General features: G+C 49.7%; 1 protein-coding gene across 3 annotated transcripts in view; it reads right to left on the bottom strand.

Annotated features, from left to right (window-relative positions):
- Nucleotides 1–758: 758 nt before the first annotated feature.
- Hip1 (huntingtin interacting protein 1) overlaps nucleotides 759–27667 on the bottom strand; it is a 122002-nt gene continuing 95093 nt past the window's right edge. For all 3 annotated transcript variants that reach the window (XM_020161872.2, XM_074075709.1, XM_074075708.1), the window contains exons 10-32: nucleotides 26563–26638; nucleotides 26313–26453; nucleotides 25648–25745; nucleotides 25027–25099; nucleotides 23560–23743; nucleotides 22589–22677; nucleotides 21982–22098; nucleotides 20285–20386; nucleotides 19935–20078; nucleotides 19128–19263; nucleotides 18906–18992; nucleotides 18483–18590; nucleotides 18269–18405; nucleotides 15347–15457; nucleotides 14376–14434; nucleotides 13959–14052; nucleotides 11877–11977; nucleotides 11069–11174; nucleotides 9850–9973; nucleotides 8880–8941; nucleotides 5387–5495; nucleotides 4328–4401; nucleotides 759–4022 (exon numbers count right to left, since the gene is read on the bottom strand). In XM_020161872.2, the coding sequence (XP_020017461.1) occupies nucleotides 4349–4401; nucleotides 5387–5495; nucleotides 8880–8941; nucleotides 9850–9973; nucleotides 11069–11174; nucleotides 11877–11977; nucleotides 13959–14052; nucleotides 14376–14434; nucleotides 15347–15457; nucleotides 18269–18405; nucleotides 18483–18590; nucleotides 18906–18992; nucleotides 19128–19263; nucleotides 19935–20078; nucleotides 20285–20386; nucleotides 21982–22098; nucleotides 22589–22677; nucleotides 23560–23743; nucleotides 25027–25099; nucleotides 25648–25745; nucleotides 26313–26453; nucleotides 26563–26638 (2311 nt within the window). In that variant the 3' untranslated portion in view covers nucleotides 759–4022; nucleotides 4328–4348. The remainder of the gene's footprint in view (nucleotides 4023–4327; nucleotides 4402–5386; nucleotides 5496–8879; nucleotides 8942–9849; nucleotides 9974–11068; nucleotides 11175–11876; nucleotides 11978–13958; nucleotides 14053–14375; nucleotides 14435–15346; nucleotides 15458–18268; nucleotides 18406–18482; nucleotides 18591–18905; nucleotides 18993–19127; nucleotides 19264–19934; nucleotides 20079–20284; nucleotides 20387–21981; nucleotides 22099–22588; nucleotides 22678–23559; nucleotides 23744–25026; nucleotides 25100–25647; nucleotides 25746–26312; nucleotides 26454–26562; nucleotides 26639–27667) is intronic.

The raw sequence follows: 27667 nt of genomic DNA, 5'->3' as shown, positions 1-27667 counted from the left end.
TTTTTTTTTTTTTAGTGAGTGGTTTTTCAAGATAGGGTCTCCTGAACTATTTGCCCAGGCTGGCTTTGAACAGTGATCCTCCTGATCTCTGCCTCCTGAATAGCTGAGATTACGGGCGTGAGCCACCAGCGCCTAACTTAATGGATTAATTCATGATGAATTCATACCTGAGCTATTAGGAGGTGGGGCTTGGGTGGAGGAAATGGGTCCCTTGAAGGATGCATCTTGTCCCCCATCCTTGCTCTCTATTCAACAGTATTTTGTCACAGCAATAAAAATTAACACAGTTCACCAACCCCTCCCCACCTGTCTCTCTCCTTGGCTTTGTACACTGGCAGCACGAGGTTGCACCCAATCCCGCTATGCGAAGGTCACCATGCAGCCTAGACCCATCTGGCAGCCCCTCCACAAGTCCTGTGGTGGCTGTGGCCAGTTGGGCCTTGAGGTTAGCAGCTTCTGTTCCTGAGGGGAATTGTGACAGCCAACATCAAGACAGCAGGTTTGATTTGCATGTAGAGCTGAGCCTCTGCCTTCATGCGGAGAAGAGGCCTTCTAGATAAATTCCAGTATTGACTACTTTGGCCCTTTCAGGCCCATCGTTCCCACAGGACAGTGTACAAAGACACGGTATGCAAACTCATGTTTCTATGCTAGATTTCCCAGGGTGCAGAGTTAACAGGATCCTATAAATCTCATGATCTTCAGAGGCCTTCACGGGAACCCAGAATTCAGAGCCATCTCGTCAGTTATCACCCCCATTGTCCACGGCCAGGCTGAAATATTTATTTGAAAAAGTTGAAAACACAGATGCAATGAATTATACAAAGAAAGGTCTCAATACCATAATAAAAGTAGTGTTGGGAAGAAATGAGGCAGCGGCTACCTGCCCTGGGAAGGCAGGCACTCCGTGAACAATGAAATTTATTTAATAGTGCCTGTCCTATTGCAGACATGGGGAAGAAGTTAAAAACGGAAGAAAAACAAACCCAACCCCATCCCTGCAAATCTAAATGCGAGAAGTTAGAAGTCTGAGACATTGTGTTATCACCAAGTTTTAACCGAACCTCCTTGGTTTGTCCCTTGAGTGGTAATCAGCTTGATTTAGGGCCTCCAAACCTGAGGTAGTTAAGGGTCACCTGAAAAAAACACATGCCTTGGAAGATCTACTCTCAGAACTGAATCCAACCAGCCAGTTGTTTCCCATTACCTTGCCTCTTGGAGTGGGAAGGCAGTGTGACCACTGTGTCACTGGTTCCATATCTGGTCTGGACCTGGGAGACTGAGTGGAGCAGCTGGCCTGGGTCATTGTTGGTGCTGGCAGACTCCATGGTTTCCTATGCTACAGGCAGTGTGTGGTCTCTGGAGGACCAAGGTGGTGGAAACAGGGCAAAGTTGCTCTCCTTGGAAGGCCAACATTGGGACTTCCTCCCAGCGTGAATTTCCAGAGACTTGGAAAGGTGGTAGAAGGTATCAAGACGTTTTGCCACCTTATTAAAGACGTGGGTGAATGTAGCCAGGAGACCTGTCTACTTTAAGGAGCTGACCAAGAAGTGAGAAAGTTCCAGATGCAAGCTGAGAGCCAACTGTTCCTAAGAGGAGGCCAAAGCAAACTAACCTGACCATAACGACATGCACTTGTGATCCCCGTGTCACTTGGTGTTAACTTTGGTGGCCAGAACAATTCCAAGTCAGGACACTCTCAATAGTATTGGGTTCTTCCAGCCTCTGGGTTAAGGATTCATAATCAGGTGAGATCCTGGTGATTCCGCCATGAGCATGAATCAGCAAATTCAATTATAGTCTAATTTAAATTCCTTGCTCAGATATAAAATAACCCCTTGAAGGTAGGCCTTTTCTTCTATTTTCCCCCCCGTATTATGTACACAAATATTCTTATTCTAGTTAGAGCACTGTATTAGAAAATACCAGCTGGATTTGGAGTCTTTTTCAATCCTCAGTCATGATTGTGCTGCCTGGTTAGGATCTGTCTATGCTCATCATGACTTTAGGCTGTCAGGAGGCCCGGCGACTCATTTAAAAGGCTGTGAGGTGTATTTTTAGCTTTAGGGTGCGATTCTTGTTTTTAATCACAGGTGTTTCACACCCACTAGCACACTCAGTTTTTAGAAGTGCTGAGGTGGGGGGGAGTTTGATTTGGGTTCGAGAATGACATAGGTTCTAATCTGTGCTATTATAAGAGTAATTATATCACATCTGCCAGGTAGGGACATTCACCTGACAATTCAATTAGCCTGTGCTCTAGCTCTTGACTGTTTTATTACTCAGGCTGAGCTCATGAGGATTTATTTATTTTCTTTTGGCAGTACTGGAGTTTTGAACTCAGGGCCTCACGCTTATGTGAGGCAAGCATTCTGCCACTTGAGCCCTCCCCCAGCCCTGCTCAGAGGCTCCTTTTTTAAGAGGGGGTGTTATTCATAGATTCCTAATCTGTTCCAATACGATTGGTCCCCCAATTGGTAATCTGGGGTACCAATTTGGATGGTTTAAGATACTCCAGATGGCCACCTTTGGGAAAGCTGACCTACACCAAGAACGAACTGGCTGTATTTGCACACGTGGGCCAGGAGCGCCACACGCTGCGGTTCTGAGCCTCGGAATAACTCTAAGCACAGAGGAACATTCAACATGAGCCTGTCCAATTTCTACCTTGGACACCCGGGCCCAGGATGCAGGGCACCCATCTGACAATGCTCATATGACTTTCTGGGACAGTGTGAGTGGGTGGGGTGGGTGAGACAGGAGGAGGGTGATTCACAGTGACCAATCAGAGCCTTGGAACCCATCACACAGCAGAACACAGCCACAGAGCCACATCCTGTAGTGACAGGTCCAAGGAGCTGCTTGCTGGCTCCCACCTATGAGTTGCTACAGAGAAAGAAGGAAGACGCTGTTTATCCAAGATCGGAAGGTCACTTAACGTGGGGGGGGGTCCATTTAAGAAGTGGAAAGTGTTGTTAGGCTGCCCATCTGTAAAGGGCTGTGATCTCTGTCCCCATCCTGTCCACAGGGCAGCGAGAGCCAGGATCGTGTGGCTGGGGGGGCGGTCACAGCCAGTGGTCCCCATTACTTGTTCTCCCTGCCTGCCTTGGGATCCAAGCCTAGCACTGCCCAGGGATGGCCTTGTTTGTGATCTGTGAAGACACGATGGAGGGCACAGTGAGCCTGGCCCATTGTCACCTGCTGTCCTGATTGCTCTGAGTGTCCCTGTAGGCTGCTGTTGCTTGACAGAAGTTAGAAAATAAGGGCCCCACACAGAGCCAGGGTGCTTTCAGATGGGACAAGTGGGTCTGATCGGCTGGGTCTGTGGATTTAGTAGCACGTAGAACTATCTTCAGGTTCAAGGGGACATCGAGGCAGGAGGTGGGAGAAGCAACTGAAAGGCCCCACACGCTCCCTCTGAAGGGTGGCGGCCTGTGTGACTCTGGGGAAGTAGTGTTGGTGTTCTCACCAGCTTACATGGTAAGGGTGGACAGGTGTCTCCTGCACACCTGGGCCCCGTGCATCCTCCGTTACTCTCGGGTGCCCTGTGGCTCATGGAGGTGGACAGAGGTGTTCAGCTGGCGTCCAGCGTGAGGAAGGCAAGGCACTCGCTCTGCTGAGGCCTTTGGAGGACTGCTGTCACCTGCCCGTGGGGAATGGCCTCAGCTGACCGGCCCTCGCCAGCTCAGTGGGGAGGCTGAGCTGGAGCACCAGGGCGGAGCCGGAGTGGCACCATGGCATGGGGACCCCCCCACCCCCCGGAATGTTCACACTCCAGGGTGTGCCCTCTGCAGAGAGTTGGCTACATGAGTGAAACTTTGAAACTAAGAAACCAAAAGACCCAAACGAGCACTCTTAAGAAGCAGCGAGAATCTGTGGACCAGCCAGAGGACAGGGAGAGCCGAGGTGGCCTGCTCGGTTAGGACCGTCGCTCTTCTGACCACGGGTTCAGGCAGCTCCAGGTTTAGAGTCCACCAGCGCCCAATGTTGGAAAGTTTGTGCAAATGATGAAACGGGAAATACTGAGAAGGAAAAAGAAAAGAACAGGCATAAGGTGTTTCCCCTCCAAGCTCTCACCAAGAAGCTGATCCCAGAAGGACAGCGATGGCTGTGCTGGCTTGTCCCCTGTTTGGACCTAGGCTCGCACATGGGCGACACAGGCCAGCCTGGACCCTAGGGACATGGGGAGGAACCCAGATCATGGGTTCAAACTGAGGAGGTCTCACTGGAGTAGTGTGGCTGCCACTGTGACCCCAGGATCACCGGGGTGGGGGGTGGAGGGGGGGAATCACAAACACACAGATAGGTAACAAGGATTTACACTGACATAGGGGCCGCTGGCTTGGTTCTATTCTTTCTCGGGTTCTGCTTCTTGAAGTGAAGGTGAGGTTGATTCTGTTCCTAAAAGACAAGGGGAATTTGTCACATGGCAGGCACTGAATGCGCGCATGCATTCATCAAACCAACCAAAACTGCTACCATGTCGGGCTCTAAAATCCCAACCACAATCACAGTGTAATCGCGTGCTCCCCAGGTTCAGTGTCTCCATCACTCTGCTGTATCTATGGCTGGTTCCCAGAGTTGGTCAAGTCCAACAAGACTCAACAAGTTAGCCATTTTATTTTTGGTGGGACTGGGGTTTGAACTCAGGGCTTCACGCTTGCAAGGCAGGTGCCCTACCATTCGAGCCACACCTCCAGTGTAAGTTAGCCAGCTGGATGTGCAGAGGAGTGGTGCGCACAAGCACAGTTTCCATACAGTGCTGGGCCTCTGGCCTGGAGGCCTCAGCCTTCCTATCTCTTGGCCATTTTCTGTCTTTTTAGCTCTAGATAGTTACAACCTTGTAATTGTTTTGCCCCGACTGCTGGGTCTCCACTGACCACTATTTGACTCTGCTGACCAGATAAAACTCCCGGGGTGGTAACAAGGCTGGTGGCCTGAGAGGGCATGGTGGTGAGTGAGTGAAAAGTTTATTGGTCAATGTTGAGGCTTTTTTTTTTTTTTTTTTTTTTTTTGGTGGTACTGGGGGTTGAACTCAGGGCTTTGTGACCACTTGAGCCTCGCAACCCATTTTATTTTTTTGGATAGGGTCTTGCGCTTTTGCCCAGAGCCTGTCTCAGACAGTGATCTTCCTACCTCCGCCTCCCAAGTAGCAGGGATGACAGGTGTGCACCACACCTTCAGGTCTTAAAGGGTGACACGAAAGCTTTCAGTTCACCAGTCTACTGCAGCTTAAGGCTACTGATAAATGAAAACAGGCTCTATGAAGGGAGAAGAGGAGGAAGAAGTGGGGAACGTGAGGGTTCCTTGTTCAGTTAGAGGGCAAGGCCCTGGCCACACTGTTTCCTTCCCTGCTGTGGCACTACCAGTCCTCAGGGCAGCTTACCTTCTTCCCAGCCCTCAGCAACACCAGCGAGCTCATAGTGTTTTTTCCGAAGCTCCCCTAGTTTCTGCCGCTCCTTCTGTAGTTGACTTTCTAGCTCCAGTACCCTAACCTGTTGGGAAAGGAAGTAGAATTTCCTTTTTGTTTTACTGACATAGGATCTCACTGTGAAGCCCAGGTTGGCCTCGAATTCATGACCTTCCTGCCTCCACCTCCCCAATCCAGGGATTACAAGCTTGTGCCACCATGCTTTTGATCAACTCTGACATCTGCATTCTTCTAACTGAACCCTGTTCATGTGTTCAGCTTTCTTCCATCCTGTGCACCCCACTTCCATAGTCCACTCAGTCCTCAATTTCAACTCTGCTCTGATCAATGCTCGGTCAGTCTTGAGGTTCTTTTTCTGGGAGAGGTCCTGCGACTTGAACTTGGGGCCTTGTGACCACTTGAGCCATGTCCCTAGCCCTTTTGCCTGGGGCTGGTGTCAGACTGCGATCTTCCTACCGTTATTTTGACACTGCTGGCCAGACTCAACTCCTGGGGTGCTGGCAGGCTAGTGACCTGGGAGGGCATGGCAGTGACTGGTGAGTTCCTGGGTCAATACCGAGGTTCCTTCGTTCTCTCACTCACCCACTTGCCCCCACACTTACACTTCTCACTGAGACCCTCTACTGGAAAGATGCCTAGCTGGGGGGTGGGCCCAGCTTCATTTCCTGGGTAAGTCGCCATCTTTTGACACCTCTGTTTTGCTTCCCGGCACGTGTGGTGGGCTCTAATGTTGCTGTGACCCTGTCCTCAACCCCAGCTCCCTGGAGACCAGGGAGGAACCAAATATGATTGCTCTGCTATTGCTGAGACGTCACTCAACTTAGGGTTATCATTGCCATAGGGAAAGGCAAGGACAGTGTCACGAAAGGAAGGTTCTTGGCAAGCCCTTTTCAATCGATTCAAGAAATAAATACTCATCACCATACACCCCAGGCTTGCTCAGAGGGTGGAGTCACAGCAGAGAACACACAGATGAAGTCTCTGTTTATCAAGCAGGGGGAAGGGACACACAAATGAACAAGACAAGCTAAGAAGAAATGCAAGACGATGAGGGAGACCAAGGCCGCCAGCAAAGGCAACTGTCAGGAAGTCACTTTTGAGCTGGAACCTAGATGGCTGAAGGGGCCGAGCTGTTGAGAGAACAGGCAGGCAAAGGCACAGCAAGTGCAAAGGCCCGGGGGCAGGAAGGAGCTCTGGTGTGGGGAGAATGGCAGGAGTCCTGTGCTAGACATGAGAGAGGAGAGGGTGGGGAGATGAAATTGAGACTTGGACCAGGATCGCCATCGGGGCCCATGGCTGGGTAAGAAGCCCAGATGTCGTTCTGTGTGCAAAGGGAAGCCACTGGAAGGGTTAAGCATGGAAGTGGCATGTTCTCCATGTTTTGAAAGTATGATGTGAAGAATGGATGGACCTCAGAGGGCTGAGCCCTAGCAAGGTGGTTCCCCTTCTCTTTAATCATGGGGGGCCAGGACACTCTTGCACGTGGGAGGCAGGAGCTAGCAGGTGTGTGCAGCCCTTTGTGCTTTTAGTTACTTTTCATATAGGCTCTTGTGTTTTTGTCTGGGCTGTCTTCAGGCTGCAATCCTTCTACTTTTGCCTCCCACATAGTTGGGAATCACAGGTGTATGTCACCATACCCGGTTTATTGGTTGAGATGGGGTCTCACTGACTTTTTGCCCAGGTTGGCCTCAAATTGTGAGATACTCCTCATCTCTGCCTCCTGGGTAGCTGGATTACAGGTGTGTACCACTGTGTCCAGCTGTATAGGTTTTTTTTTGAGATGGGGTCTTGTTATGTATCTCAGGGCTGTCCTCAAACTCACAGTCCTTCTGCCTCAGCCTCCCAAGTGCTCGGATTACAAGTATGCGCCAGCATGACCAGTTTTTTTTTAAACTAAAATTTATTACAGAAAATGTGAAACACCCACAGGAGGATGGAGACAAGGAGAGTGTCTTTCACCCACCTCTACCAACTACCCACTCACGACTGGACCTGTCTCAGTAAACTCCCTTTCTTCCCCCACCACCCGGCCATGCAGGGGATGGCTTTGAAACAAAACAGCTGCTCTTGCTGCGGGTTGAAGACAGACAATGGAGGCTCAAAATAGCAAGGAGACAGAAAGAAGTGGACAGACTGAGGCTCAGTTTCGGAGACTGGGTTGGCAGGACTTGCTGACGGATGGGATGTAGACAGAGGGTGAGGGAAAGAGGAACCACTGGTGACTCCCAGGTTTGAGGCTCAGCACCCAGGTGGGCGGCTGGCAGTGCCATTTGGAGGGCAGGGAAGACGTTGACAGGGATGTCCTTTGGCTGTGTTGTTTGAGATGCTTGCTGGGTATCCCGTGGTGATTAACAAGCAGATGGGTGGATAAGTATGGAGTCAAGGGCCCAAGGAGGCGAGCTAGGCCAGAGAGAAGATCTGGGATTATCATGGAGTTAAGTCAGAGGCCTGGGTGAGGCCATCAGCAAGGGTGCTTTCTGTATTTGGATAGAATTTGGCCACATGACTTTTTAAAAACATGCTGAATAACCATCTGTAGGATTTTAACAACCCCAATCTAGGTTTCACCCCTACTCCACTTTTTTTTTCCCAGAATTCCACTGAGTTCTGTGTTGCCTGGTAAAACTTTACTTAACCACAGGAAGAAATAGCATTGCCTTGGATAAGTTAAGAGAGAATTTATTTATTTATTTATTCTTTGAAACAGGATCTTGCTATGTAGCCCAGGTTGGGCTAAAACTTGAGATTCTCCTGCCTCAGCCTCCCAAGGGCTGGGATTATAGGCATGCATCACCATGCTTGGTGAATAAATTTTTTTTAAACTAAAAGTTACCTACAATTAATTTATATCAGAAGATTTAAAACAATTCTAAAGAAAGACTATCAAATACTAACTTGGTGGTTACTAGATCACCTCTGGTCATGGTTAGAGCATCATCAGTCCTTACTATCTGCCTCTCCGCATCTCCCTCCCTCTGGTTCCTTCCAGCATCACTTTCTTCCAGTCTGGGACTAGCAGATGCAACTCTGTTTATTTTCCCCAGCCTCTCTGGCTTCTCTCCATGGGAGCAGTCTGTGGGGTTGGCATCTAGGCAACAGAGACAGTCTAAAGATGGCCTCAGTGTTCTTTTTCTTTTTTCTTTTCTTCTGCAGCACCGGGGTTTGAACTCAGGGCCTTATGCTTGCTAGGGCAGGTGCTCTACCATTTGAGCCACTCCACCAACCCTTTTTGTGTTGGTTATTTTTTTGAGCTAGGGTCTCACTTTATGCCTGGGCTGGCCTGGATCTATAACAGGCACATAGCACCACACCAAGCTTTAATTGGTTGAGATAAGATCTTACTAACTTTTCTGGCTGGCCTTGAACTGAGATCCTTTTGATCTCTGCCTCTCATGTAGCTGGGATTACAGGAATAAGCCACTGCACCAGGAGGCCTTGGCTTTCTTACCTGGGAATCCATCTCTTGACGTTTGATTTGGGTCAATGTCATGCTTGAGAAATCCATATTGTCTGCAAGGACAGAAATAAGGTCTTGTCAACTAATGTCCCTGGTTAATGCTCACCTGGGAAGTGGCAGTGCCAATGCACCACTGGAATGCCTGGCTTACCATCTGCCAACACACACAGGAATGTAACTGAAGGAGGAAGAGGAAGGAAGGATCAAGAGCTTCTGGGGCTACCAGGATCTGACCTCTCCAGGGGTGTGGGAATCAGCTTAGGTTGGGGCTTTTCTGTCAAAGGATCTGCTCAGTAACCACCGCTGTTACGAATGTTAGTCTCACTAACTCGCTTCCCATACGCACGCTTCATGGACTCTGCTCAGCCTGATGAAAGCTTCTATTAAGAACAAAGGGTCGTTATCCTCAGCCGGACAAAATCCTGCTAGATGCCCTGGTTCTCATTCTGATAAACTAAAACAATTGTTGCTTCCCTGAGCTTTTAAACTTCTGTGTCCTCAAAGTCCCTCCCGATGTCCCCTGTCCAATTAGCCAACTGAGTAGACTGTGAACCCGAAACCTGCCCAATCCAGGGGAGGGGCAGCACTGCGTTAGAACAAAACCCAAGTGGACTTCCCGACCCGGTGTGCTTGCTCTTTGTCTGTGGTGCATCCTTCTGCAGAAGTACATTTTTCCTGGCCTGTTGACTTCTGAATTGTGTCGTCTCTCTCTTGTGACACCCCAAAATCTTAAAGATATTTCTAACAGGGGCAACCAGGTCTGCAGAGCCATTTCTCTGAATTGAGAGAAATCTGTTTAAGGGCCCAGCACTGTGGCAATCTAAGCAGTATGCAGAAGTGGTGACCCATGTTACAAGATCAGTGTGGACATCAAAAAGATGAACAGTAAGAGAGAACGTAGAACCAGAACCATGAGAAGCTGAGATCGAAGGGAAAATGCAGAGAACAGCTGAAAGGTTACCTGTCTCCTCAATCTGTGATTTTCCAGAAATGGTTGAGGCCACCACCCCAGCCGTGGCCTGGTTCACCCCCCGAGAGGCCTGCTGCAGCTGGGCCAGGTTGGGGCTGTCCTTATCAGCTTTCACCTGTCAGGACACAGCAAATTTAGGTTCACAGCACACCTGGTGCACACCTGGCTTGAATGCATGGCCTAATGGTTCTTGACAAATACATACAAGGCACTGATGTCACAGATCCCTGTGAAGCTGGCTTCTGCAACGTCTATAATATAAACAATGATTCCTGGCTTATTGGCTCAGTGACTGCAATTTCTCCCTTATTTAGATAGACTGTTCCAGTTCTGCAAAATTATTTGGAACAGTAAGAAATGAGGAATGAAGAACCCATGGGTTCCTGGGAACGAGGATTCTCAGGGAGAGTTAACTTGGGCAAAGATTTTAGTTACAAGCTTTGCACAAAGATACTTGGGGTCTGGGTTCAAGTCTGAAGACTAATGAGGGGCAGATATTGGTTATATGGAATCTTACAGCCACGCAGGTGGCCCATTGACTACACCAACCAGTTTCTTCTTTGAATGCTGGGGTTACACCTTGGAGGCTGGCATGGCTGGGACCCTCACTTAACAAAGTGAGGAGAACACAAACTGCACACGTGGCAAGCTGGGTGGAGGGTCTCTGTGCTCAGAGAAATTAGGAATTAGAAGAGGATGACACTGGAGTCTTGACAGGAAGAATTTTTATTTGGGACAAACTGACCTGGGTTGTGGATAAATGAACTGGTCTTTGGGTTCAGTTTCATGGCCCAAATACTCTTTTTTTCTTTCTTTCTTCTTCTTCTTTTTTTTTTTTTTAACAGTACTAGAGTTTGAATTCAGGGCCTACACCTTGAGCTACTCCACCAGCTTTTTTTTTTGTGATGGGTTTTTGAGATTGGGTCTTGTGAACTATTTGCCCGGGCTGGCTTTGAACCATGATCCCCCTGATCTCTACCTCCTGAGAAGCTGAGATTAAAGGTGTGGGCCCCTGGCACCTGGCTTCTTTTTTCTTTCTTTGAGACAGGGTTTTGCTATGTTGCCCAGGCCAGCAGTGAATTTGAGATCCTCCTATCTTAGCCTCCCCAGAGCTGGGATTATAGGCATTCACCACATGCCTGGTTGGCCCAAGTACTCTCTAACCTAGCCAGGCCTTACAGTGTCCTGGGGAGTCCAGTGCAGGACGTACCTTGGATGCAGCCACAAGCTGGGCTGTGCTAGCAGCAATTTCATGTGAACACACCATGAGCTCCTCAAATTTCCCTTTGCCTTGCACCACAAGATCAGCAGCGTCCCTGACAGCCAGGAAAGGACACGAGGGACGAGGTCACACATAGCAGAAATCCTCACAATCCCACCACCAGCACAGTCCTGTGGCCCTGGCTGGGTGGGTAAGGAGGACAGCCTGCTGCCCTGCCCCTGTCATCCCAGGAGACCCCAAGGCAATTTCAAACTTTTAGTCCTTTTGACTTCCCTGTCAGCTGTTTTCAGGGACAGATTTCTTTTTGGCAGCACTAGGGATCAAACCCAGGATCTCAAGTACGCTTGGCAAGCGCTCTATCACTGAGCAACACCCCCAGCCTCCCCGCCTTTTTTTTCCTTTGCAATACTTAGGGCCTACACCTTGAACCACTCCACCAGCCCTTTTTTGTGATTTTTTTTTTTTTTTTTGAGATAGGTTCTCACAAACTATTTGCCTGGGCTGGCTTCAAACTCCAATCCTCCTGATCTCTGCCTCTTGAGTAGCTAGGATTACAGGCGTGAGCCACCGGCACCCAGCCTCCCAACCTTCTTAAGCCAGGGTCTCACTCACTCTGTAGCCCAGGCTGGCCTTGAACCCATGATTCTCCTGTCTCAGCTTCCTGAGTGCTAGAATTACAAATGTGTGCTTCCACACTCAGCTATGATATGAGACAGGTATTTTTTTCTCCCTTAGTCACTGTTGGAGTGTATCAGTGGAATGAGGGTTGGGAGGGGCTGTGGACACAGACACTTACACCATGACGGTGGCTCCCCAGCCCACTGCTTTGGAGGCTGAGATAAGTCCTTCTGTCCATCGAGAGTTCTTGGCATAAAATTCCTTAGGGGAGGCGGTACCCTACAGAAGTAAGAAATAGTAAGAGCTACGTTCAGGTAGGGCTTACCACGCGCCAAGTGCTTACGCACACGTAAGCTTCACTGTAATTCCAAGAAAGAACATTCTTCTTCCCATTTTACAGATAAGAAAACTAAGATTCTGAGAGGCAAAAATAACTTCCCAGAGATTACAGAGGAAATTAATAGGCTTTTCTGGCTGCAAAGCCAGTCACGTTTCTATTATATCACTATTATTTTTTTTCTGTGGTACTGGGGTTTGACCTCAGGGCCTTCACCTTGAGCCACTCAATCAGCCCTTTTTTATGAAGGGTTTTTTTGAGATAGGGTCTCATGAACTATTTGCCCAGGCTGGCTTTGAACCATGATCCTCCTGATTGCTGCCTCCTGCGTAGCTGGGATTACAGGCGTGAGCCACAGGAGCCCGTCTCTATTATAACACTATTTCCACAGTTGCCCACCGTGCCCAAGGATTCCACACTTACAGAATCCATCAACTGCAGATCCAAAATATTTGGGAAAAAATTACTTATGTATTGAACACAGAACACATGGGCTCCTGTGCAGTTACGCTGTATGGGGAATTATAAGTAAGCTGCAGATGACTTAAGGTGTACAGGAGAAATGTGTGCAGGTCACACTCCAGTACTCTGCCATTTTACATAGCGCACTTGGGCCTCAAAGGTTTTTGGATCGGTAGTGGATACTGAACTACTTCCCTGTGGACACGGAGGGATGACTGCACATAGTGGAAATATTGTGAGTGATTTATGACCCAAGAGTGGAGCTGCTTTCTGTGCTTTGCCAAAAGGAGACAATACCCACTAAATGATTCTTTTCTTTTCTTTTTTTGTGATACTAGGTATTGAACTCAGAGCCCAAGTGCTCTACCACTGGAGCCACACCTCTGGTCTTTTTGCCTTTAGTTTATTTTTCAGAAAGCATTTCTCACTTTTGTTCCAGGCTGGCCTTGAATTCTGATCCTCTTACCTCCATGTCCCGGGTGTCTGGGATTATAGGTATGTATCACATGCCTGGTCACAGTGGAAAATTTTAAAGAAATTTTTTTTGGTGGTACTGGGGCTTGAACACAGGGCTTCAGCACTTGCTAGGCAGGTGCTCTACCACTTGAGCCCCTCCACCAGCCCAACAGTGGAAAATTTTAAAAAATGATTTTGACTTGGATTTAAAAAATGTGCTTATGCTGGGGAAATGTCTGAGTCTGAGGGCCTGCAGTTTCCTGTTTGGCCTGTCTTTCTATTTTAGGAATAGAAATATTGCCCTGACTGTAAAAAAATACCTCAGAGGCAGATCTGCCTGCTTTCTCTCCAGGACTTGGTCCAGGCTCCAACCCCGCCCTGGACACACAGCTCCCACACTGCAGCTGCACATGGGACAGGGGAGGAACCCAGCTGGCGCAGGCTGGGCATGTGGCTGTTTACACAGCAGTTACGCTGTAGCACGTATTATCAGTCATCACTGAACAACTTCCAAGTGGTTTTTTTGTTGTTGTTTAAGGTTTTGTGAGACAGGGTCTTGCTATGTAGTGCAGGTTGACCTTGAACTCATTCTGCAGCCTAGGCTATAATCCTCCTGCCTCAGCCTCCGAAGTGCTGGGATTATAGGCATGCATCACCATGCCTGGCCCTACATCATTTTATAAAAGGAACTTGAGCCTCTGGATTTTGGTATCCGATAAGGTCCTGGAACCCATCCCTCACAATCTCAAGGGAAGATTATACTAGATTTGCTCTTGGGATCCACCTAGTTTCACAGACCCACACCTGCAAGATAAATGGGGTTGCAAAGCAAGCCTGTTTGGGGTACGCACATGGGAGCTGGAAGCTGTGCTGACTCCCCTCTGAGGGCTGCCAGGACCCTGCTTTGACATCTATGGGCCTTCGATGGACCCAGGACGAGCTGGCCCCCAGCCACACTTCAGTGAATGCCCATGGTCCCCGGCCCGGGGTCACAGCCACGCTCACCCTGCCACTCTCCACAATCTCCCTCTGGAGGTCCTTCGAAGCCACAATCAGGACCTGGATGGCTTGCATTAGGCTGGTACAGGAGCCAAGGATCCTGTTAGAAATAAAAAGAACCAAGTCAGAGACCCTGAGATCCAGAGCACAGAGACTGTCTCTTTCTCCCTCCCAAGTCAAGGGAGCTCAGCATGGGAATGAGGGTCAGGGAAGGTGCCAGACCACTCTGGGGGAAGGACAGCCCTCCGTGAAGGTTTGACCACGATCTTCTTCCCAGGGAAGCGAAGTCTGCTCCAGAGGGCTTCGTTTCCCCCATAATGCACCAGCAACTCCCTATGGCGGCTAAGTTCTGTTTCCATCCCCCTCCTGGCACACAGGGTCGCCTCCAACAGAGGAAGATGGGTCCCCGAGGTTCAGACTGACCTCTCGTTCACCTCCAACTTGACTCCTGTGTCTCCTGCTCGGGATTTGCTGAGCATTTCCTGTTAAAGAGAACCATGGTTTCTATACGTGTCACAAGTACAAAAAAGCCACCAAAGCCCATGGTGGCTGAGCAGCTTCAATCTAGAAGTCCCCAAGCACATATGTCCTTTGTGAGAGTTAGGAAGAGGTCAGCCTCCCGGCTATCTGGGTGGAAGACAGCTGCAGGTGGCCTTGTCTTTGGGGACACCCAGCTGATGTGCACCGAGCACTGAGAGCTACGACCCCAGATCAAAGGGGGCGATGCTACCAGGTCAGGTCCCAGAGGCAGGCGCTCACACCACGGTGGTGGCTGGAGTGATATGTCACCTTACAATGGTGGCTGTTCAGATTTCCTGAGACTTATTACCACTGGTTAGGGCTACCACTTGGGTACCTATTGCTATTACTGCCACCTCATAGAAATGGAATCCAAATCTGACCTAGGTGGATGGAACTTAGAGAAGTCATTACTAATAGGCAGTCATTCTGGAGCGTGAACCAGATGGTTCTAAAGGATCAAGCCCTTGAAAAGACTCACCCTCCTTTAGTGACAACCTTCTTGTTTTCTACCCGTCACGGAAGCACTGAGTCTGTTTTTCGGCAATAGTGGGATTTGAACTCAGGGCCTCATGCTTGCTAGGCAGGTGCTCTACCACTTGGGCCACACCCTCAGCCCTTTTGTGCTTAGTTTGTTTTTCAAAAAAGCATCTCCTGCTTTTTGTCTGGCTTGGCCCCAGACCTTGATCCTCCTCCTACTGCCTCCCGAGTAGCTGGGATTACAGGCAAGCACCACCATGCCCCAGCCTCCTTGTTTCTTTTATAAGGGCCTCTGTAGCACTCATAAATGTCTAAGATTCTGCTAAGGGGCAAAGTCGTCCGAAGGCAGCCGGCACAAGAATGTAGCTTCAGGAGATCCTGCTGAATCCTCCTACCTCGATCCGGGCCGTGGCAGTTTCAATGGCAGCTGACGTGGCAGCCATCTCCTTGTCCACCAGGTCCCCCAGCTCCTCCTGTTTGATGTCCAGGCCCCTGGGCAGCAGCTCCTAGGAACAGCATGGCGAAGGTTCTTTCTTTCTTTCTTTTTTTTTTGGTGGTACTAGGGATTGAACCCAGAGACTCACACATGCTAGGCAAGCGTTCTATCACTTGAGCCATACCCCCAGCCCTTCCGTTTGTATGTCTGTCTTTGAGACAGGGTCTCAGTAACTTTGCCTGGGCTGGCTGGGACTGGAGCTCTTCCTACCTCGCCTCCCGAGTAGCTGGGATTATGGGTGTGCCCATCATGCCCTGCTTACATGGGAATTTCATAAAAATGGTTCAAAATGTAGGTGGCATTGTCCCAAAAGTCTGAGTCTGATTTAAATTTGCTTCTACTGACGCAGTGTCAGTTTCTGCTGTGTAGATGGGAAGCCAAGGCTCAGAGAGCAAAAACTCTCAGTCACAGTTACATTGCTAATCAAAGGCAGAGCAGGGATTTGAACTTAGATCTGACTGATGGAAAGCCTGTGATTTTTAAAAACACGTGTTACTCGTACTAGAGCATAAAGAATAGAAAAATGCAATGTATTATATAATGCATACACGTATGGAACTATTATTTAGTATTCCAGTAATATGCACAACGCTTATGTTTTTATGCAGTGTTAACTAAATTCAGAACAGAGATTAAAGACTCACGTTGTCCACCCGTCAACTTCAGGAAAAACCTAAGAAGCGTTAGCATTTGAAACTCGTTGCCTTTGAATTTTCCTTCTATCCTACCTGGATTCTCTCCCTTTACCCCTCCACCCTCTCAGGTAAAACAGAGAATTCAGAAGTGAAATTATCGTGTTTCTTTTTTGACCCTTTAAGGATGCATCCCTAAGTAATATATTGTTAAGTTTGAATATTTTGGTCTTTATAAAAGGAATCATATTAAATGTATTTATCCACGACTTGAGTTTTTCTTTAATGTTCTACGCGTGAAATTTATCCTATAACCTCGTAATTATACCTCTAGGTGTATACTCCAGGTGAAGTCATACAAACAGGCATCAGGAGATTGTGTACAACGACCACAGGGATGTATTCAAAATAGACTAAACCAGAAATAACGCAATCTCTCAACAAAAGAACAGCGAGGTAATGTAATCTATGGTCACAATGGAATATTACAGAGCACTGAAAATGAATGTGTACTCATGGTTGAATCTCAAATACAAAATGTTGTGGGAAAAGCAAGTGTTAGACATACACATGACTTCATTTATATAAAGACCTTAACACACAAAGCCAATACTGTACTATTTAGGGAGGAAAATCAGGATGGATAGAAAGACTTTTCTGTCATCTTCCTCTGGAAGTTGATCAGACATGTCATTCTCCATGTCTTGTATGTTAGTCCAGGGCTGCAGCTGCTAGAATTCCTGTAATCCAGTTTATTAATCCTGCTTCAGCTTTGTTGACGGTGCTGTGTACTTGAACTTGTGAACTTTTGTTCTTCAGATGTATCTTACTATTTTTGAAAATATCATTCCTTTGTTACATTAAAAAAATTTTTTAATTTTTGAACTTGGGGCCCTGCACTTGCTAAGCAGATGCTCTATACAGTTAAGATACACTCTCGTCCCCCAGTTTTTGAGACAGGCCCTCAATATGCAGCCCAGGCTGGTCTGCGCATCGAGACCCTACTGCCTCAATTTCTCAAGGGCTGAGAGTACGGGGCACAGGACCACACCTGGCCTTTGTCATACTTTTTTTTTTCTGTTTTGATGGGACTGGGATTTGAACTCAGGACTCTGTACTTCCAAAGCAGGCTCTCTAGTGCCTGAGTCACACCTGCAGTCCATTTTGCTGTGGTTAATTTTGGAGATGGGGTCTTGTGAACTATTTGCCTGGGCTGGCCTCAAACTTCTATCCTCCCAGTCAGCCTCCCAAGTGGCTGGGATTACAGGTGTGAGCCGCATGGTGCCTAGTGGCAACCTGACTACTTTGAATTTATCTTTCTCTTTGGGTTTTTCAAGCCACGTGGATAGCATGAAATTTGAATCCTGAACCCACGGTAGCTTGCGCTTAGAAATTCCCCAGGGACCTGTGTTTTCTATTCTCAGCGCCAAGGATGGTAAGTCATTCCTGTAGTGCAGGCTTTTTTTTTTCCAGCACTGTCGCTGCCTTGCATTGACATGCGAAGTTATTATTAGTTTGTACTTAGAGGATATCCCAGACTCAGGGTACAATCCCTCAGGGCTCTGTTTTGGGGAGGAAGGACCTCCATTTCAATCTCGTACCTTCTTCATCTTAGGTTTTCTTTCTTATTCTTCTGCTCATTAAAATCCAGAGACGCGAAAAAAACTATCGGACAAGCAGTGATGCTACTAGCCTGTGGCCGCCAATCCCAAGAATTTCCTTAGTTTTTAGCCAGTTCAGCCACTCAGTTTTTAAACATTTTTTAAAAGTACGACTCTTAGCCATAGAATGAAAAAAATTTAATTTTTTTTTTTTGATGGTACTGGGGTTTGAACTCAGGCCTTCATGCTCACCAGGCAGGCGTTCTACCACTTGAGCCACTCCGCCAACCCCCTTTTCAAATTTTACCCGGCAGTTTCCGTGACCTCTGATGGAAAAATTCTCTGAACACCCGGGCAGCCCTACTACCAGGGAGGACATCCGCCCGTCACCTTTCTACCACGCTGCTTTCATTCATTTAATTTTCTTTGTTGGGTTTTGAGGTAGGGCCTCACTGCACAGCCCAGGCTGGACTTGAACCTGAGATCCTTCTGGAATCAAGCTATACTGGCAGAAGGAACAGGGCACAGCCCCAGTGACCGCTGGAAATTCACCAGCCTCCCTCCTCGCAGGAGAAACACTGGAAATACCTCGCCAATGGCCTTGATCTTGTGAAGACAGGTCCTCAGGGCCGTGCTGTCGGCCTTCTCCACGGCTCCCTCTTCCTCCAGGGAGGACAGGAAGGCCAGGGTTTCCCTGCCACACTGCTTACAGGCCTCGGTCAGAGCTGGGGACGCAAGGAGACGGCCGGTTAAAGACTGTCCACCCTGCTTTTAGGAGCGCCCCCTTGACCCTGGTACTTACAGTCAGCGGGCTCCGGAGGGGCTCGGAGGCTGGTGGCGCTCCCATGGGCAATGGTGTCACTGGTCAAGTGGGCGAGCAAGGTGACCGAGTGCAAAAGCCCACCGATGTCTGCAGGGAGCGGGAAGAAGTGTCTCAGGCTTGGTGGAGGGTGCCATGTTCTCACCTCCTCTGCTTTCCGGTTACACACACTTTCCCTCAGGACACAGGAACTTGTCACTGTTTCCATATTTTAGCTACTTCTTTTGTCTTTTTGAGACAGGGACTCACTATGTATCTCAAGCTGGCTTCAAATTCACAAGCCTCCTATATCAAACTCCTGAATGCAGGGATTACAGGCGTGTATCACCGCACCCAGCTCATTTCAGCATTTCTGAACCCTGCCTGGTGGCCACCACTCATAGAGTCTATCCTCTGCCTTCTTACCTTCTGGGCAGGCCAGATACTGGCTGTGGTTCTTTTCCAGTTGCTCGAGGCAGCTGGAAACAGACTTGACCTTGGAAAGTAGGTGATCTGTGAGAGGGAAGAGGGCAAAGTTAGACAAGAGTTCTCATCGCTTGCTTCACCTCCTTGCTGAGGCGCTGATGGGTGAGCTGACCCAGTAAGGGGCCCCCACCCACAGGCGGGGTGGGTAGATGGGAAGAGCACCTGCAGATCCCGCACAGCTGACAAGGGTGGGCTCCTCCAGCCAGCTCAGGGCCTCCTGGATCACACGCTCCGCAGCCTTCCGGGACCCCAACAGGAGTGCTCTCCGCTGGTCTTTTGCGAGCTGGCAGACAGATTCCTAGAAATGACCCAGAAAATGAGTCTGCCAGGGAGCCCCGAGTAGCGTCCACCCAGGATTCCTGGCTCCTTAGCTCAGGTTGCCAGTAATGAGGTCGAAGCAGGTTAGTTTAATTCCGAAAGCTTTGACCTGAGATGTGCATGACTGAGCGTGGGAGGCTCTGGGATGGACAGCTGTGACAGGCCATCCTCTACTCCTAGGGTAGAATGCTAAGTGTGATGCTGAGTTTTGAACTCAGGTCTTGTGCTTGCTAGGCAAGTGCTCCACCAAATGAGTCCCCAGCCCTTTTTTGCTTTAATTATTTTTCAAATAGGGTCTCACGCTGTTTGCTTACATCAGTCTTGTACCACAATCCTCCTACCTGCATAGCTGGGATTACAGTCTGCACCACCAAGCTTGGCTTGTTTGAAATGGGGGTCTTGCTAATGTTTTGCCCAAGCTGGTCTCAGACTACCTCCCAAGCAGCTGGGATTACAGGCGTGAGCTACCATGCCTAGCTAAGTGCTTCCCTTCTTATATTACAAAGAGGGCACTTGTCTTCTGCTCCCTGACTAGCGTTAGGAGTTGCGCCTATGGAATGAGGGCATCTTCTTGCTAGCTCCCATGTGCATGCCAAGGCCTGTGGGTATAAGTCTGTAGTTGTTTGGCCCAAATGGGTGTCCACCACTTGCCTGGGCACCTGCCAGCTTGACCTGGGTGGATTCCAGCTGCTCTCGGAGGGCTGACAGCTCCTCCTCCCGATGAGCCACGGTGCTCACCAGGCTGCCCCGCTCCTCCTCCAGTTCTGCGATCTGTGTCGCCTGCTTTGCCTCTGACTGCAGATGTAGCCATGTGGGAAGAAAAGACATTTGAAAATTAAACCGTCCCCTTCCCAGAGGTCCAAGCCCCCGGCCTGGCCCTCAGGAACAGAAGGCAATGTCTCTTCCATCTGTGCCTGAATTCACTCGGATCATAGCTGGGGTCAGTCTGACCGCAGGCAGGGATGCTAGGGGCTGAGAGCGGGGAGGAGCCTGGGGTTCACCTGGGCAGAGGTTTCCAGGCTGCCATGGAGGACGTGCAGCTCTTGTCTGCTGGTAGCAAGTTCTTGCTTCAAGCTCTCTACAACTTCCTGCTGCTCTTGAGTCTGAAAGACGAGCAAAGCAGGAGGACCCTGAGCTGGGTAGTGGTTAGAGAGGAGATATAAATGCACAGGTATGGTGGCACACACCTGTAATCCCAGTTACTCAGGAGACAGAGCTCAGGAGCATCAAGGCTTGAAGCCAGCCTGGGAAAATAGTTCAGAGACCCCCATCTCAAAAATACCCAACACAGAAAAAGGCTGGCAGAGTGGCTCAAGTGGTAGAGTGCCTGCCTAGCAACTGTAAGGCCCTGAGTTCAAACCCCAGTACCGCCCAAAAAACCCCAAACAAAACAAAAAGCACACATGTGGTGGGGGGCAGAGTGAAAGGAGGTGATATTCCAGCCTGTATCAGCAGCTTTGCTTCTGGCTACAGGGAATGTCAACAGAGGGCTCTTAGGGACATTTCCCATGTCATCCGTGAGTGAGCCCTTTATACTGTGATTCAGGTTGAGCTGGATCTTTAATTGACACATCCCAACACCTGGATGCAGCATCTCGCCATCTTGAAATGACTCCCTTTCTTTGACTTTTAGGTAGCAATTCCCATTTTCTTCCCTTCTTTCTTTTTCTTTTTTGGCAGAATGGGATTTGAACTCAGGTCTTTGCACTTGCTAGGCAGGTGTTCTACCACTTGAGCCTCCAGTCCTCTTTCCTCTGGTTGTTTTGGAGATGGGGTCTCAGATTTTGCCCAGGCCAGCCTGGACCACGATCCTCCTTTTTTAAGCTTCCTGTCATCACTGGGACGACAAGTGTACACCACTGCCACCCCATTCCTGTTGAGATGGGGTCTCATGAACTACTTGCCAGGGTTGGCCTGGCACTGAGATCCTCGTGATCTCAGCCTCTCAAGTAGCTGGGATTACAGGCGGGAGCCAATGGCGCCCAGATCTCTAAGTGATAATTTTCGAAGAGCATTTGCTACCTTAGGAGAATTTACAGCTAACATTAAAAATATGGATTAAATACAATAGATTTTATCCAAATGCCCCACACGGGACGAGTACAGTATGTCTTGGTGAAACTACTTTATTTCCATTAGATAAGACTTTTTTTTGTTTCTTTATTCTTCTCTTTTCTTTTTTTTTTATTTTTATTTTTTGAGACAGGGTTTGCTGTATAACCCAGCCTGGCCTCAAACTCACAATCCTCCTGCCTCATCTTCCAAGTGCTGGGATTACAGGCGTGAACCACCACGCCTCACCAGACGGATATGAGTTTTACTTTGGATCACATATCCCTCTAAGTCCTAGGCTCTGGGTTTCATTCCTCTGGCATCTCGTCTTCCGCCCCTGAGCCCTGATCACAAAACAACGGCGTCCTTCTATCTGCAAGTCTTGGTGAACGCGTGTCCCTTTCTCAAACTCTCCTGAGCCTTGACTTTGGGAAGATTTTGCTGATGAGCCCATGTGGCTTAGGTCCCTTATTGCTTTGGACCCTAAGCCATGCATGCATTGGTGACTGTGTCCTTCTATGTGGCCTCCAAAGACACTCTCGGAGCCATCCAAGGGGGCAGGTGACAAAGTCCTTTCATCTGTGAGGCTCTCAAGGCCCACCTGGGACAGATAGCCCCCTCCCCCAGTGCTGGGCCTTCCACTCACCTTCCGCTGGGCCTGGTCACTCACGCGCTTGAAGGAACTCTCCAGCTCCTCTTTCTCTCTTTCCAAATCCACCTGGGCTTGCCTGGCCACAGACACCTGTTTGGTCACCTCTGCGTTCTGTAAGGGAAGAACCAAAGGTTCCCTTGACACTGAAGTCGGACTTCAGTGTCACTTCCTACCCAGAGGGAAGCCACAATCAAGCAATGCCTCCAGATGTTAGACTCTCAAGTATTTACAAAACTAACAAATATGGGGGTAACTCTATTTTTTGCGGTCCTGGAGTTTGAACACAAGGCCTACACCTTGAGCTACTACGCCAGCCCTACTTTTGTGTTGGGTTTTTCAAGATAGGGTCTTGTGAACTATTTGCCTGGGCTGGCTTCGAACCTCAATCCTGCTGATCTCTGCCTCCTGAATGGCTGGGATTATAGGCAGGAGCCACCAGTGCCCGGGTTGGGGTAACTCTTAAGTGGGGCTGGCATTCAGGCCAGAGGTCAAGACAGGGGAGACAAGGGGCTTGAGAGCTGGGGTTCCCATGAAATGCAGGCCCTTACTGCCTCTCCAGGTGGTGTGGGTGTGGGGGATGGACGAGGCCTGGCTGTCCCACCTTGCGCAGCAGGTCGGCATGGCTCTGAACCAGTTCTGTGTACTTCTCCTTTAGTTTACTGTACCGCTGCTCGTTGGCCTGGGCCTTCCCTGCAAGGTAGTAAAGGACCAACGTGTGGCAGCTCCCTGGCCACCGGGGTCCTAGAGGACGCACTTACTGACCTTCTGCTACCTCAAACTCCCTCCTGACGGGCCAGAGGAGTGGCTCAAGTGGTGTAGCACTTCCCTGGCATGCTCAAGCCCTGAGTTCAAACCCCAGTAGCACCAGAAATCAATCCTATGCAGCCAAGGCCGGCATGGAAGTTGTGGTCATATTGAGTACTGGGATCACAGGTGTCACCATGCCTGGCCCAATTTGTTTTTGTTTTTTTTGGGGGTAGGGGGGTTTGAACTCAGAGCCTCTTGAGTGCTAGGCAGGCTCTACCACTTGAGCCATGCCCCCAGCCCATTTTGCTTTGTTTTTTGGACGGGGTCAGCTTTGGACCTTGATTCTCCTACCAACATTGACTGCGCAGCTGGGATCACGGGCATGCATGACCACAGCCAGTTTGTTCGTGGAGATGGGGGGGGGGTCTCACTAACTTTTTACCCTGGCTGGTCTCAAACCATGATCCTCCTGATCTTTGCTTTCCTTGTAGCTGGGATTATAGGTATGAACCACCACACCTGGCTGGATGTTAGCCTTTCCTGTTGATTCTTTCTCTTAGGCTTTGTCCTGCTTTCCCCTCCTGTGGAAGTCTCCTCTCCCAGGGCAGGCACCCCATTGTCACTGCCTGTGTTCCCCACTGCTGTGGGTCCAGCAGTGCATCCTGCAGGGCTCTGTCCTCAAGTCTGGCCCTCTGCCAGATGGCAAGAGCTAGTACCCCTGGCAGCGATTCCACAAAGAGGCAGCAACCTTGGCCCTTGGTCCTGAGTTAGCCTAGGCTGAGTCCTCCTGCACCTTCCCCTGCCTCCCCCGACCAGGCCCCTCACTCTCGATCTCTGTCAGGCTCCGCTGCGCCTTCTCGGTGTCCTCGCGCTGTTTCTTGAGCTCGTCCAGCTCTGTGCGCAGGAACTCGCAGTCGTCGGTCGCCTGCCGCCCCAGGTGCTGCTGCTCAGCCAGCTCGGCCTCCAGCTCGCTCACCTGGCCCTTCAGCTGCAGCGTGGCCCGCTGGCTCTGCGGGACAGACCACGTGAGGAGCCCGCACTGCCACCACACGGGGGGTGCTGGGCAGGACAATGGTCCTACCATGTGCCCAGCACTGACCAGGTCTGTGGACTTCCATATCCGCGGCTCCCCATCCACAGATCCAACCAACCACAGGTGGGAAACAATTGCACCTGTACTGAACATGTAAAGACTTTCTTTTCTTGTCTTTGTTTCCTCATTGATACAGTGTAGCACGTCTTTACCTGGCATTGACATTGAACTTGAATCAGGTATTATACTCAGGTAATGTAGATATGACTTAAAGGACACAGGAAGACATGTGCAGGTTCCATGCAAGCACCACGCCATTTTATCTAAGGGACTTGAGCATCTGTGGGTTTTGGTACCCACAGGAGCTCCTGGTTCCCATCCACTGTGGATACCCAGGTCTCCCTGAGCTCCCAAGGTCTCGTGGGAGTTGTCTTCTGGTCATTACAAGCCAGCTGCCCACCACAACAGGGAGTGATGGCGTGGAGACTGTGGCCCTACTTACAGTGCCCTGGGGACAGCAGTGGGCCAGCTGCACAGAGAAAGGAGAGGACGCTGGGCCTGTTCCTGTGAGTCAAGTCTGCTGATGAGCTACAGCTTTGAGGGGCAGGCGCATATTCAACACCAGGGACCACAAACAGCCAGAGTTTCAAACTAAACTTCTTTTTTTTTTGGTGGTGGTGGTCCTGGAGTTTGAACTCAGGGTTTCCTGCTTGCTAGGCAAGCACTCTACCACTTGAGCCACTCCCCCAAGTCCTTTTGCTTTTAGTTTTTCAGATAGGATCTTGCACTTTTGCTGGGACTTCAATCCTACTACTTTGTCCTCCTGCTTAGCTGACATTATAGCAATGTACCATCATGCCTGACTTATTGGTTGAGATGGGGTCTCACTAACTTTTTGCCTGAACTGGCCTCAAACTATGATCCTCACAAATAGCTGGGACTCTTAGTTATGCACCACCATGACTGGACTTCCCACCAAACTCTTCTTAAGGCCATGTGGAAAGAAAAGGTCTTTCTCATTACAGCCTCCCAGCCAGGTACTGACCACAGCTACCTCTAGGTCACATGGGAAAATTCCATCCTGGTGTAACTCTGCCCTTAAAGGCTGGGCTACAGATATGCCTGTAATGGAAGCCAGGTTCACTGGCTTTGGCACGTCCACTAATTCACCTGCCTTAGGATGTGGGCCAACCAGAGTCACGAGCCATGAGTTTACAATTGAAACCTGGAAGAGAAGCCGACCAGAGGTCAGCGCACACCTCGGCCTTCACGTTCTCCAGCTGCTCTGTGAGTCCACTGATCTCTCTGTACAGCCGCTGGATCAGGTGGTCCCTGGGGAGAGGAGGAGAACAGGTTTGCCTCCACCGTGCTCTGTCCCTTTCCTTCTACGCGTGAGCCGGAAGATCAGGGATGCAGCAAAGGCTGAGGTTAATTTGGAGAGAGTTCTTTGACACTATAAATTTATACAGTCAACCTTTTGCATCTGTGGGCTGGGCCTCTGGGGGTTCAACCAACCACAGACAGAAAATACTGGGGAAAATAAACTGTATCTATACTGAAAATGGCCAATCTTTTCTTTTCCTGCCATACTACAGTGTAGGATTCCCATTGTATGACACATTTTTAAGTTACCTGGAGGTAAGCATGAGGGGGCTCTGGTGGGTTTTATGTAAACACTTCCCAACCTCATAAAGAGAGTTTGCACCCTTTGCTGATCTGATATTCACAGAGCGGGGGAGAGATCCTGGAGCCAATCCCCAGGTGTTTTGGGGACACCCATGTATCCAGCTACTAAGCTTCTGAGAATAAAGGGGCCCCCAGCTGAGGGTCAAGATGGGGTGGGGGCTGCCGCCATGTGCACGAACCCAGCTTACACTCACTTCTCATCCTTGTTCACACCGTTTTGATTGTTGAAATTGAAGGGGTCGCTGCTGATGGAGCTGCCAAAGATGTCATCAAACTTGTTGTCGAACAAACTCTACAGTGACCAAGGGGTGTGGAAGAGAACAAGTCAGAGACTCCATCCTCCCTTTGTGATTTCGTTCAGGCCCAGTGTGCTCCCTCCAGGACCCCCAGGGCACGATGCTCAGTCTAGGTTCCTGTTTGCTTAAGAAAATGCTGAAGAAAGCCCCAGCCACTCAGGACACAGAGGCAGGAAGATCTCAAGGTCGAGGTTAGCCTGGGCAATTACTGAAACCCTATCTCAGGAACAAGATACAAATAAAAGGGCTGAGTGTGGCTCAAGTGGTAGAACAGTTACCTGGCATTTGTGAGGCCCTGGGTTTCATCCCACAATTGAAAAAAAAAAGTTGAACGCAATCGAATATGGTAGCATACACCTGTAGTTTTAGCTACTTGGGAGGTAGAGGCAGAAGGACCTCTAAGCCCAGGAGTTTGAAACTCGCCTGGGTGACATAACAAGACGTCCTATCCTCCTGTGAGGTTTTTTTCTTTTTGTGGTACTAGGGTTTGAACTCAGGGCCTCATGCTTGTGAAGCAGGTGCTCTACCACTGAGTGCCAATGCACCCGGCAGAGGGCCCACACCTGCTGAGAGGCATCCATGTCCATGAGGTCGTCTTTCTCTGAGACTGCCTCGCTGTCAGGGGATGAGGCCTCTGCCGGGATCACCACCACCGGGCTGATGTGTTCCGACAGGGCTGAGGCTCGCAGGAAGTTGGGTGGATTCTGGAGAGGGGAGACACAGCCTCAGATGGGTGCCTGTCCACCTGCCAGTCTCTAGAAGGAGGACCTCGGGTCCCCCTGCAGTGCCCAGGGTCTGGCCAGGCGTGCTCACCTCGGGCAGCTGGGGGATCTGAATGAGCCGCTTGAAGTACTGCAGGTTGCTGGACCGGTGGAACAGGTCTCTCAGCCTGCAGAGGGAGAAGGACCTCAGGGGTGCCGGGGGACAGGGTGGCCCCTCAGTTTTCCCCACCCTTCACCCGAAGGCACGGGCTGGCAAGGGGCTGGACCTCCAGGGTTCCAGACTTCAATTATGATGCTATGGACCAGCATCATTTACAGCCAGTCCCCAGTTAGCCCAGGATTGAGAAAAGTAATTCCTGCTAAAGATCCCCAAACTAACTTCCTCATCTCTGCAGAATATATGCTACCATTGGCAGATCTGACATTCTTAGGAATGTCTGGCTGAGAGTAACCACAAAAGGAAGTGACTGGACCAGGCATGGTGGTGCACGCCTGTAATCCCAGCTACTCAGGAGGTAGAAGTATAAGGGATCAGGAGTTCCACGCCAGCCTGTGTCAAAAACAAAACAAAACAAACAGGCCACAGGTGTAGCTTAGTGGTAAAACACTTTCCTAGCACGTGTGAGGCCTTGGGGTCCATTCAAGCATGGGAGGTAGGGTTGGGGGAAGGAAGTGACTTTCTGGAAGGGTAAACCAACAGCCATAGGAAAATGGAAGGGAGCTTAATAATTAAGGCAGAATCTCTTTTCACTTATTTCACCTTGGTTTTTTGTTTTGTTTTTGATATGGGATTTGAACTCAGGCCCTCATGCTCGCTAGGCAGGTGATCTACACTTGAGCCACGCTCCCCCTTCACCTCGATTTTGACCTGTATCCTATATGTCATCTCCTTGGACCAAGAGCTTCTAGAAGGCAGGGGCTGAGCGGCGTTTACCGCAGGCCTGGGCACAGAGGGGTCACTCACAAATTCGCTCTGGAGAAGAATGATTTGGCCTAATTTAAATGAATGTGAGGGACAACAGTGTCCCCAGGTGCTGGGGATAAACCGGGGCCTCTGCGTAGCAGGCAGATGCTCTAGCTCCGAGCCCCACCCCCAGCCCCAAGTCTCTATTTAGAATCAAAGCACCTGAGAACACCTAGAATTGCCTCCTGTGGGACAGGACTGTGGGTCTCCGCAGCCTCTGGTTGACAAATTT

The sequence above is a fragment of the Castor canadensis genome, chromosome 6 (genome assembly GCF_047511655.1).
Source record: "Castor canadensis chromosome 6, mCasCan1.hap1v2, whole genome shotgun sequence".
Lineage (NCBI taxonomy): Eukaryota > Metazoa > Chordata > Mammalia > Rodentia > Castoridae > Castor > Castor canadensis.
The sequence above is the reverse complement of the archived record's forward strand: the minus strand, read 5'-3'. Positions and strand labels throughout refer to the sequence as shown.